General features: G+C 52.1%; 1 protein-coding gene across 1 annotated transcript; it reads right to left on the bottom strand.

Annotated features, from left to right (window-relative positions):
• Positions 1–1112: 1112 nt before the first annotated feature.
• Guca1a (guanylate cyclase activator 1A) lies at positions 1113–11207 on the bottom strand. Its single transcript, XM_042265704.2, has 4 exons — positions 10624–11207; positions 2577–2726; positions 1646–1739; positions 1113–1365 (listed from the first exon to the last, which is right to left on the bottom strand). Exons 1-4 carry the CDS (start codon positions 10822–10824, stop codon positions 1202–1204), a joined length of 609 nt encoding a protein of 202 aa, XP_042121638.1. The 5' UTR covers positions 10825–11207; the 3' UTR covers positions 1113–1201.
• Between the last annotated feature and the right edge of the window lie 394 nt (positions 11208–11601).

Here is an 11601-nt window from a genome sequence, read left to right as displayed (position 1 = left end):
TTCTTTGCTTGTTTGAAGAAGTTCCCACACTGTAGCTCAGGCTAGCCTGGAGCTCATTCTATAGCCCAGGCTAGCCAGAACTCCTGCCTCAAGCTCTAGAGCCCTAAGACAAGTGTGAGCCACTAGGCCCAGGTTTTTGTTGTTTTTGTTCCTGAGGAGAGGTTATTTGTTTTCATTTTGTGGGGCAATTGAGACAGTTTCAGAAGCCCAGGTTAGCTCAAGACCCATGGCAATCCTGCCTCAGCCCCTTGGGTGCCGGCATCACAGGTGTGCACCACTGTGCCCAACTTGAACTTGAGCGTTTTTTGTTTTGTTTCATTTTTTTAGTCTTATTTTTATTTTATGTGTATGGGTGCTTTGCCTGCATATGTCTGTGTGCTGTGTGTGCATTGTCCACGGAGGTCAGAAGAGGGCGTCCAGTCCCCTGGGACTGGAGTTACAGAGGTTTGTGAGCCGCCATGTGAGTGCTGGGTCCTCTGCTAGAGCAACCAGCTCTTGCTGCTGAGTGGCATCTCAGCCCCTTGGGGTTTTGTATTTCCCAGGATGTTGTTATAAAGTTTCCTTTAGAAATCATTTAGATGGAAATGTTACATGAAAATTGCAATAGTATCCCAGGTAGGCAAGGAGATTTGTTCCCCCAGTCATGGAGGTGTATGGAGTAATGGATGTGTGTGAAGTGGGCTGGAGGGTACTCAGCTGGCGCTGACGGACAGTAGAGCCTCAGTAAATGTCTGTTCATCACTTGAAGCCACACACACAGGCTCCAGGGTCAGGGCAGGGTGTGACTGCCTCAAGCTGCGTTAGCAGATGCCAGGATTCCATCAGAGGTCCAAGAGCCTCTTAGAGCTTCCACATCCGAAAGGACGTGGCCTGGAAATACAGCAGGGAAGCTGGGCAAGAAGATGTGAGGGGCGAGAGAGGGACGTCAGGACGGAGAGATACCAGCAGGAAGCACCAAGCAGGAAGGAGGGACCAGGGACCATCCTCTGTGCGGGGGTGGGGGGGGTGGAGGGGGTGGGGGGGTGGCTCTCAACTCCACGCTACTGCCCTCCGCCCTCCGCTGGCACTATGCACCCAAAGAAACAAGCGGAGCCTCTGCAGAGTTCAGGAGAGTCTATGTAATGTGAAGACAAGAACACAACAACCACATCAGGCACCGCACCGGGCCAACCCTCAACATGCAGAAGCCACAGGGCGAGGCTCAGCCCGCAGCCTCTGCTGCGGGGTCGCCAGCATCTGCCTCCTCCTGTTCACCGTTCTGGAGTCTGCGCACAATGCGGGTCAAGTCCAGGCTTCGGGTCAGCGTGTCCAGGAGCATCTGGTCCTTCTGGACGCCTTCCATGAACTCCTCCAGAGACAGTTCCCCTGGGATGGAGAGAAAGGGATTGGCAGGATGAGGTCTCAGTAGTCCAGGGCTCAGGGTGGATACTTGCAAAGGGCGGGGACAGAGCCAGCTCTGGGGGGCAATGGTAAGGGATCCAGAACCCAAGATCTGGTGCAGGGATCCCCAAAATCCGGTTCTGAGCCAGAGCAGAGGTGGGTGGGTGGAGGAGGGGGCCAGCAGGAGGCCCCCCTCCTTCTCCTCTCTTGCCCCTCTCCAGGGGTGCTGCCATCCCCTGGGGAACCCCTTCCTCGGCCCTCTTACCATCCCCGTTGATGTCGATTTTGGCAAACACGGTATCTGTGAACTCCTCGGCGCTCATGGATGAGTCGCTCCAGGGATTAATGGTTCGGATGGCCTGGGAGGACAGACAGACAGAAGTCAGGAGATCCGTCTCAGGGGTGGGAGGACGAGCAGAGCAAACTTGTCAGACCCGAGAGCTGTTCAGAGTGGAGATCGTGGTACCTCAGGGCCTCGGGCGCTTGGGATTCTGAGGCAGGAAAGCCTCAAAGTCAAGGTCAATATGGCCAAGTAGCTGTGAACCAGTCTACACTACAATGTAAGACCTTGTCATTCAAAAAGGGGGCCAGGGGGTGTCTTGGTGGCACATGCTTTTAATTTCTGTACTGGGGAGGCAGAGGCAGAGGCAGATCTCCATGAGTTCCAGGCCTGCCTGGTCTACATAGTGAGACTCAGATGCTGAGATGGCCGGGAAAGCATGCTTGCTGCCCAGGTGAGAAGCCAGGTGTGGCCCTGCTCCTCTAACCCAAGGGCTGGGGGTGAGGGTGGGGATGGGGCAAGAGGCCTGCTGGGGCCTGCTGGGGCCTGCTGGTCACCAACCTAGATCCAGTGAGAGACCCTGTCTCAGTAAGACAGAGCGACAGAGCAAGAAGAGCAAGACACCTGACACCCTCCTCTGGCGTCCCATACACCCCCCACCACACACACACACACACACACACACACACACACACACACACACACACGGGTAAAGAGTGGAGCTTTAGCAACGCCTTAGTACCAGTGAGGAAACTTGAGACCCGGATCATGCAGTTGGTGAGAAAGCTGTCATCCCTCGGTCCCAAATCCCATCCCAATTCTGGCCTGCCATTTCTATCCTGGGCTCTCTGCCCTGGCACCCAGCCTTGACCACCCACCACGCACCACTGGCCCAGCCCTCTGCACCTGAAGTTACCCGGATGATGGTGAGCAGCTCGTCTCTGTCTATGCACCCGTTGCCATCGACGTCGTAGAGCTTGAAATACCAGCGCAACTTCTGTTCCACCTTGCCCTTGAGGACCAGGCTGAGCGCGGCCACATACTCCATGAAGTCAATGTAGCCATCCTGGGTGAACAGAGAGGGGCGAGGCGGGGTCAGCACACCAGGGCTCCGCCCACCCTTCTCAGAGCCCCTCCCACTTCAGCCAGAACCCCAGCTCCAAGACTCTGCCCAATTCTCCCTCCTCACTCCCTCACCCCACCCCTGCATCCAAAAGCCCTCAGATACTAAGTAGAAGGGAGCAGAGGCCTGTGCATTGTACGACCAATATCTGTCTTTCTGGACGCTCCAACATCGCCCGCCTCAGAGGCTGTCAATCAAACCTGTCAAAACGGGAGAGCTGGCCTGGCAGGTAGCGGGAGGATGCCCACGTGGAGGCTCTTTCCTCTTGGCTTCAAGCTCCACTGAGCCCTGTTGTGTGCTAAGACTGTGAGGACTCGGAGCTCAGTGAAACAGTCGCCCTGTCCTGACAGGAGGACAGTGTTGGAGGTGCGGGTTTGAATCCCGCCTCCTGGCCCTCTCTGGGTTTTAGGATGTGGGACTTAGCTTGTCCCTTCTATGGCATTCGACTTCCTGATCTAGAATAGCCGCAGTGGCGCCGACTGCCTGCCTTGCTTTTGATGAAGTGAGCTCCTGGAGCTTGAGCCGCAGGCACAGCGGAGCACAGGAAGTCAGTGAATGCTGCTTGATGTTGTCATTCTTTTTCCTTGTTGGTTTTATTTCAAGGGTTTCACTGTGCAGCCCTGGCTGTTCTGGAACTCGCTCCGTAGACCAGGCTGGCCTTGAACTCACAGAGATCCACCTGCCTCTGCCACCTGAGTGCTGGGATTAAAGATGTGCGCCACTACACCCAGCTCTGTTTGCTTTCTTTAAAAAATTTATTTACTGGGCTGGAGAGATATCTTAGCAATTGAGAGCACTGACTACTCTTCCAGAGGACCCTGGTTCAATTCCCAGCACCCACACAGCAGCTCACAGCTGTCTGTAACTCCGTTCCCGGGGACCTGACACCCGTGGTAAAACACCAATGCACATAAAATAAAATAAATTAAATATTAAAAAATTATTGCCGGGCGGTGGTGGCGCACGCCTTTAATCCCAGCACTCGGGAGGCAGAGCCAGGCGGATCTCTGTGAGTTCGAGGCCAGCCTGGGCTACCAAGTGAGCTCCAGGAAAGGCGCAAAGCTACACAGAGAAACCCTGACTCGAAAAACCAAAAAAAAAAAAAAAATTAAAAAATTATTTATTTTTGTTTATGTGTATGTGTCTGTTTGCCATATGTGTGGGTGGGTGTTCTTGGAAGCCAGAAGAGGAGGTCACAGTCCTCTGTGGTTGTAAACACCTTGATGTGGGTGCTGGGAACCAAACTCTGGTCTTCTGAAAGAGCAGCAAGCACTCAGCCACTGAGCCATGTCTCCAGCACCTAACTAACTCCTTTCTCAGTTGTGTGTGTGTGTGTGTGTGTGTGTGTGTGTGTGTGTGTGTGTGTGTTGCCCGGTGGGTGTGTGTACGTGAGTACAGATGCGAAGGTGTCAGATCTGCTGGAGTTACAGGCCATGGCGAGCTGCCCCACATGGGTGCGGGAAGTGAAGCCAGGTCCTCTGGAAGAGCAGCAAGTGCTCTTAACCACTGGGCCATCTCTCCAGGCCCAGGATGACTGCTCATTACGACCAGTACCAAGTCACTATGGGGGCGGGGGAGATGCCTATGCCATCACAGTGCATCCGATATCTGGATAGGACATTATAGCATCACCCCAGCCCTGGTAGGGCAGGACAGAAGGGGACATCAGACGACCCTTCAAGAGAAGGCGACACTTCCACTGAGTCTTGAAGGGGTTGATCATGGAGGAACATGTGACTTTCATGTGTAACGTAAAGTTGTTGCAATACTGGAGATTTAACCTAGGGCCTCAAGTACCTCAGGTAAGTATGCTACGTCCCCAGCTTAAGGAGCACAAGAATTGTTTGCCGGACAATCCTCCAGTACCCCTGCCGCTCTGCTCCTGCCTCCTGTTCAATCCCAGCATGCCAAGGAAGGGCGAGAGCAGCGGCCCCAAGATGTCCAAGCGGGCAGATTAGAGCTGTAAATGGAGACGCCTGTGGGAGGGCCATCTGAGTCAGGAATGGGATCTCTGTCGTTGGATGCATGCAATGGGAGCTTGCAGAGACATGGCGAGATTGCCTCTGAGATCCCCCTGGTCTGATTGGCCATTGGCCTTAAGCAAGATCTTGACCACCCTGAGCAACACAGCAAGGATCCGGCTCAGAGTGAACATTTGCGTGGTGCTGTCTTGTGTTCTGGGGCTTCTGCACACACCTTAGCTCATTCCATCTCTGCTCAACGTTCCTCCCAGGACGGCCATGGGGATGGACCAAGGCCCTTTGCAACAACGCTTGAAGAAGAGACAGAACCGCTCGACACATAATAGGCACTAGATAAGCAGGGTCTTGTTCTGTAGCCCCGGCTGGCCTGGAACCCAGGATCTTCCTGCCTTGCTTCCTGCGTGCTGGGCTAAGAGCTCATGCCTCCGGCCCTGGTACCTCGATCTCCACTTTTCCTCTTCTTGTATTACTGAACATTCTAACAAGGAGTTGTATTACTGTTGTGATTTTTTTTTTTTAGACTACAAAGAAGCAATGGAAAAACTAAAAAGACTGAAGCCACCTCTTGGGAAAGACGTGGACAAGTCACAGGGTTCCTCTGAGCCCCCATGTCCTCAGCAGAGATAGGAAAGACAATATGAACTTCCAAAATTGTGGTACGGGCAGGGTGCTACACACTTGTAATCCCAGTAACTTGTGAGACTGAGGCAGGAAGATTGTTTCAAGTTTAAAGTCATACTGGGCTATATTGTGAGTATCACACTACAGATACACATCTCAAAAAAAATAATTTAAATAAAGAGATTGTGAAATGGATTCTCCTCAGTAAAGTACAGCTATGGATCGTGTGTGTGTGTGTGTGTGTGTGTGTGTGTGTGTGTGTGTGTGTGTGTGTACATGGCTATACTTTTGGAGACCAGAGGTTGATACTAAGTATCTCCCTCTATCACTCTCCACTTTATGTTTTGAGACAGGGTCTCTCCTGGGACCTGGAACTGATTCAGCTAAATTGGTGGCTAATGAGCCCCAGGGACCCACCTCTACTCCCTTTCCCAGGGCTAAAGTTACAGTGTGCATCCAGCAATTTTTTTTGGGGGGTGGGGGGTCAAGACAGGGTTTCTCTGTGTAGTTTTGAGGCCTGTGCTGGGATTAAAGGCGTGCACCACCACCACCCAGCAGCATCCAGTTTTTCACATGCTTGTTGGGGATCAAATTCAGACCCTCACACCTGCATGGCAAGCATTTTACTGGCTGAGCTATTTCCCTGGCCCTTAGTCCTTTTATTCCAGCACTTCCCATGGACTTCCTGTGCTGAGAATTCCCATTCGCTCGCTTCATCCCACAGCTCCTCCCAGGAGTTGCCCACTTCCGTCCCCACTCAAGCTGAAGTTGAGAGGGATGAGGCCGCACAATTAACTGAATGACAGAGCCTTGTCTGGAAACTGGGTCTTCTAAACTCTACACCAGTGCTCAGACACAGCCTGAAAGGACAACACGGATCTGTGCATGGTGTGATGACCCTGCACAATCACGCCCTGGAGAGACTAGCAGGGGCAGAGCCCAGGCCTCCCCTTTGCCTCCCTGGTTTCCCCTGTTCCGTGTGTCTGGGGCAGCTCCCTGGAACCCAGAGGTCCTCGCCCTGGAATGGCTGACTTTTTTAAAGGAGTCGTATGAGTCAGTGTTTCAGCCACACAGTTGAACAGCAGCCAGCCACAGTCATTTCAGTGCTGCTATAATAATGTTTTGGATGTTTTGAGATAATTTTGAGAATAGAAACCCATGCCTTTAAAAGAAAAAAAAAAAAGTCTCTAAGCCTTGCTGGTCTTCAACTTCCTATACAGCCTGGATAACTTTGAACTTCTAATTCTCCTGCTTCCACCTCTCGGGTGCAAAGACTGCAGGCGTGCACCCTCACAGCCAGTTTATGTGGTGAACTGAATCCCAAGCCTTGAGTACGCTGTGCAAACAATCTACCAACTGAGCAGCGGCCACAGAACTCAGAGCCTTGAACACACGAGGCGAGTGTCTATTGTTGAGCTATATCCCATAGTTCTTAAAGAAGTGAGCATAGTATGCTCTAATAAAACTTTATTTACACAGCTAGGTTCTCGGACAGTGAAGCATGGTGGTGCACACCTGTAACATCAGCACCCAAGAGGCAGAAAGAAGGATCAGACGTAGTTCAAGGCCAGCCTTGAACTGCACAGTGAGACTCTGTCACAAAAACAAAAGCAGGAGCTGGGGTGTAGCCTGGTAGGTAGAGTACTTGCTGAGCATGCTTAAAGTCTTGGGTTTGGTCCCCAGTATGGTATAAACCGGGTGTGGCTGTGCACAAGGAGGGATAAACAAACATTAAAAGTCAGCCGGGCGGTGGTGGCGCACGCCTCTAATCCCAGCTCTCGGGAGGCAGAGGCAGGCGGATCTCTGTGAGCTCGAGGCCAGCCTGGTCTACAGAGTGAGTTCCAGGACAGCCAAGGTGGTTACACAGAGAAACCCTGTCTCAGGAAAAAAAAAAAAAAAAGTCGCCCTCAGCAGTGGTAATGACTTTGAGGCTAGCCTGGACTACATGAGACCCTGCCTTGGCCTGCCATCTGAACAACTGCACTTTAACGGCGCTTTGCTTCCAAAGGAAGTGGTCAGGGGTGTGTTCCATCTTAAGGCCGGGCCATTAAACTGCCCTGTGCTGATGCCATTGGGTCAAGGTCAAGATAGTGTGGCCCACGGAGCAACTGAATACAATGGTATGGGAAGGTATTATTCAGACTCGTGTGTGTGTGTGTGTGTGTGTGTGTGTGTGTGTGTGTGTGTGTGTGTGAGAGAGAGAGAGAGAGAGAGAGAGAGAGAGAGAGAGAGAGAGAGAGAGAGAGAGTCTTGTTATAAGCCCAGGCTGGCCTTAAACTTGTGGTGATTCTCCTGCCTCAGTCACCTAAGTGCAAGCATGCACTACCATGCTTGGCTATGTTCTTCATTATAATAATTGCTTAATTAAATTAATGTATATTATAAAATCCATATTAGCCCAAAAGGCTCAGGATTTCTCATATATTCAGTTACTCATATAGCTAATGTTCCAGGCACTGTCCTAGATCTGGAACCACAGCAATCAATCCCTGTCCTCACAAAACACGCACCCCAGCAAGGAGAGTCAGACCAGAGGGGTCAGAGCTAGTTAATATCTGGCACCAGAAAACAAGAAATTAAATGAGTGAATTTTTAAATTAATAAGTATGAATTAATAAATTAATAAAAATAAATTTTCATGCATGTGGGTGTTTGCCTGCATGTATGCATTGCCCAAGGAAGCCAGAAGAGGGAGGTGGATCCCATGGAACAGGAGGTTGTTAGCACCATATGGGTGCTGGGAATCGAACCCACGTCCTTGGCAAGAGCTCTTTACTGCTGAGCCAACTCTCCATTTCAAAAATAAAATTTTAAAAATGAAAGCTGCTCTGGGTAGAAAGCCATGGCTAGGAAAGGCAGAACTGGGGCCAGACCCAATTTTGTCAATAAAGTTTAAACCAGGAAGCCAGGGAGTGCATTGGTGAGGCTTGAGCAGAGAGAGCGGGGAGCCGGGAGCCAGCAGGATCTAGAGCACCGCTTCTCAACCTGTGGGTTACGACCCCTCGGAAAACCGTCTCCAAAAATATTTACACGCCTATCGGGGGTGGCACACGCCTTTAACCCCAGCACTCGGGAGGCAGAGGCAGGAGGATCTCTGTGAGTTCAAGGCCAGCCTGGGCTACAGAGCGAGATCCAGGACAGGCACCAAAACTACACAGAGAAACCCTGTCTCGAAAAGAAAAAAAAAATTATGATTCATAACAGTAACAAAATTGCAGTTATGAAGCAACAATGAAATAATTTTGCTGTTGGGGGTCTCCGCACATGAGGGACTGTATTTAAGGGCCACTGAGTCAGGAAGGGTGAGAACCACTGCTCCACAGGGAGAGGGCCACAGAGACACAAGGCCCCAGGGCAAGGTGTGCAGGGTCACGAGGAGCCAGGTTAGGCAGAGACAAGAAGCTGACTGACTTTTCTGTTGTTTAGGGGCTTGGGAGTGGGGACAGGGTCTTATGCATCCCAGGCAGGCTGGTAACTAACTGTGTTGCTAAGAGTGAACATTTTCCTGCCTCTTCTTCCCACATGCTGGGATTGCAGCACCGTGCCCAGCCCCCAACTTTGAGTGAAAAGGATTGAGTCCCAGCTAACACATGCCCCAGAAACTGAAGAGATGGCACACTAGTGACTAGGGTTAGGTGATTGTGGGGAGTTGCATGGTGTGTGACTTGAACTCTTCCTACAGATATGTCTCGACATAAAGGGCTTCTGTAGCAGATGGAGAGGGGATGTTTCAGGGAGTTTGGAGGTAAGGTCCTGGGGCCTCTCCCAACCTGGTCAGGAGGGTCCTCTACTTCCCCTGAAGCACTTTGGGGTAACCACCCTGAGGTGACTCCTTCACCTCAGCACCCCGCATCGGAAGAGCCCTCGGACACCAGGACACTGCCCTTGAGCTGGTCCTTGAGTTCATAATCCGATTTGGCCTCTCAACTCACATATTAGTGAGTTTTAAATAACTACAGCGGGATCTTGGTGTTCCCTGGAAGCCCTGACCACAGTGGTGTGTGTTCAGTGGGTTCCCTCTGCCACAGTGGGTATGTAGCCCCACATCATTGAGAGACCCCATGTCCCAGTGAGAGGCCAGCCCAATTGATGATCAGCGGACACAGGGTGGGGAAGCAGGTCAGCAGGTTTGGATTCCTCCATCGTATTACCTGACTGCTCCAGATAACCAGAAGATGGACAGACGATCTCTAACAAATCTGTTTCTCTGTCTCTGCACCATCTCAGACAGGGTCCCACTATGTAGTCCTGACTGGTCTCACAGAGACCAGGCCGCCTCTGCCTCCTGAGTCCTGGCATTAGCAGTGTGCACCACCACACCCAGCTCCAACAGAAACCTTAGCCAACAGCGCCCATCCTCGAAGCAGATCCAGGTTCAATCATGGGCTCAAGGTTGTCCCTCCAGCATCTCCATAAATCCCACTCAGTGCATCTGGGTAGTTTCCAGGAGGACATGCAGCTTGTTCTCCACCTGCACTTTCAGACTGCCCCGGGGGGAAAGGTGAACCCAGGTCCTGGGAGTTTGGGTCCCAGCCTGGATCCAGTCCTACTACTCAGAATATCATGCGGACGCCGCTATGGTGTGCCTGCCCAGACCACCTTAGCCTCCACGGCAACTCAGTGTCCTGCGCTCTCTCTCTCTTTTCTCTCTCTCTCTCTCTGACTTCACCCCTCACATTCAAGTTGCTTCTAGGGCTCTCGGCATAAGCAGCACACCCACCCAGAAACAGCACCTTGGGTGCTCAGTGGCCTTCTTGGACATGTTCACACCTGTCTTGGAGGCCACTGATATGTAGAACATGAGGACAGAGAAACCCTTGCGTTCATCCTCTGACCTCTGCTTTCCAATGTGAAGTGGGTCTTCTTATCGCTGTATCCCCAGGGCCTAAAGAGGAGACCCTTACCATCCGCTGAATCAAACCTCTAATGTCAAAATCCACCTTCCAGATGAACAAGATGCTGGAAACACCAACTGACTCAGCTCCCCGGTGGCTAAAGCTGGGCATGGCAACTTACATTGTAATCCTAGCAACTAGGAAGCCGAGGCAGGAGGATCACCGTGGGTTGAAGGCCAGCCTTGGTTCCACTGTAAGACTCAGCCTCAGAAACAGTGAAAACCTGAAGTAACTGTTAGGATGGATACTTCTTTTCTCTTGTTCTCTCTCCCTCACCCCTAGCTGCTCACCTCCCCCCCCAAGAGCCACACCCCCTTCCCCTTCCTCCCATCCTCGGCCCACCTTGTTGAAGTCAAAAGTCTCGAACATCTGTTCCACATACTGGCTGGCTGAGGGGCTCAGGTTCTTGAGGCCAAAGAACTGGCGGAACTCGTAGAGGGTGAGCTGGCCAGAAGGGCACTCGGTCATGAACTTCTTGTACCACTGATGGCATTCAGTGCTGCTCAGCTCCTCCACGGACTTGCCCTCCATGACGTTGCCCATGGTCCAGGCCCACCAGAGACTGACGTCCTAGATGGACAGTGGGTCCTGTTCCCTAGTGTCCCCTGCACCAGGTGGCTTGGCTTTACGGAACCTGCCCTCCCTTCTCACAAAAGCCACTCAGTGAGTCAGATGGCGCAGGCGACTGGAAAGGGTGGAGAGCAGGCTGTGACTCCCATCCAGACGAGGGGGTGCCAGAGAACTGGGATTAAAACCAAATCCTTACACCAGCAGGGGCGGCAAGGAATGGAAATAGAATAAGCTTAGGGACCCATGGCCCTAAGATTACAGCCTTGAGCTGCAGATGAGAGGATTTTTCTACCCAGTTTGCAGTCTCCTAATCCCTTAACAGGATCCAGTGGGCGGCCGGCCGGCAGCTCTGATCCTATGACCTCCGTGCCCTTCTCGTACGCCTGCATCCCCAATGTTCTGGCTCTTGCCTTCGGACATGGGACTGCCGTACACGTAAGACAGACCTGGCTTCTCTCCCAGACAGAGGCCACACAGGACCTGTGCTGCTGTGCGCAGCTGTCCAGGTGCATTCTATACTGAGAAGTCACCGAGGGATCCAATCACACGAGAGCTGCTGTGTGGATTCAGAGTTTAGGGGCTTCTGAGACATGTCCCCGGGAGCTGGAAGGAACCCCTAAATGTGCACACTCAAACCCTCGCTGACGTCTCCTCTGGGTTGAAGCACCCCACCTGGAGAGAAAGAAAAAGGATCATAAAACTCCCAAGAACAAGATTTCAAGGTCCCTCGCAGCGGGTACGTGAGCGGGA

Source organism: Peromyscus maniculatus, chromosome 21 (genome assembly GCF_049852395.1).
Source record: "Peromyscus maniculatus bairdii isolate BWxNUB_F1_BW_parent chromosome 21, HU_Pman_BW_mat_3.1, whole genome shotgun sequence".
NCBI lineage: Eukaryota > Metazoa > Chordata > Mammalia > Rodentia > Cricetidae > Peromyscus > Peromyscus maniculatus.
This window is presented reverse-complemented; position numbering and strand designations above follow the sequence as displayed.

Bases quoted from the DNA above. Each gene is read 5' to 3' on its own strand.
- Guca1a (XM_042265704.2), bottom strand. From the start codon at position 10,824: ATGGGCAACGTCATGGAGGGCAAGTCCGTGGAGGAGCTGAGCAGCACT. The intron at 2,727-10,623 runs GTGGGCCGAGGA...CTGTTCACCCAG, and splicing joins AGACTTTTGACTTCAACAAG to GATGGCTACATTGACTTCAT. The intron at 1,366-1,645 runs GTAAGAGGGCCG...TCTCCATCCCAG, and splicing joins AATCGACATCAACGGGGATG to GGGAACTGTCTCTGGAGGAG.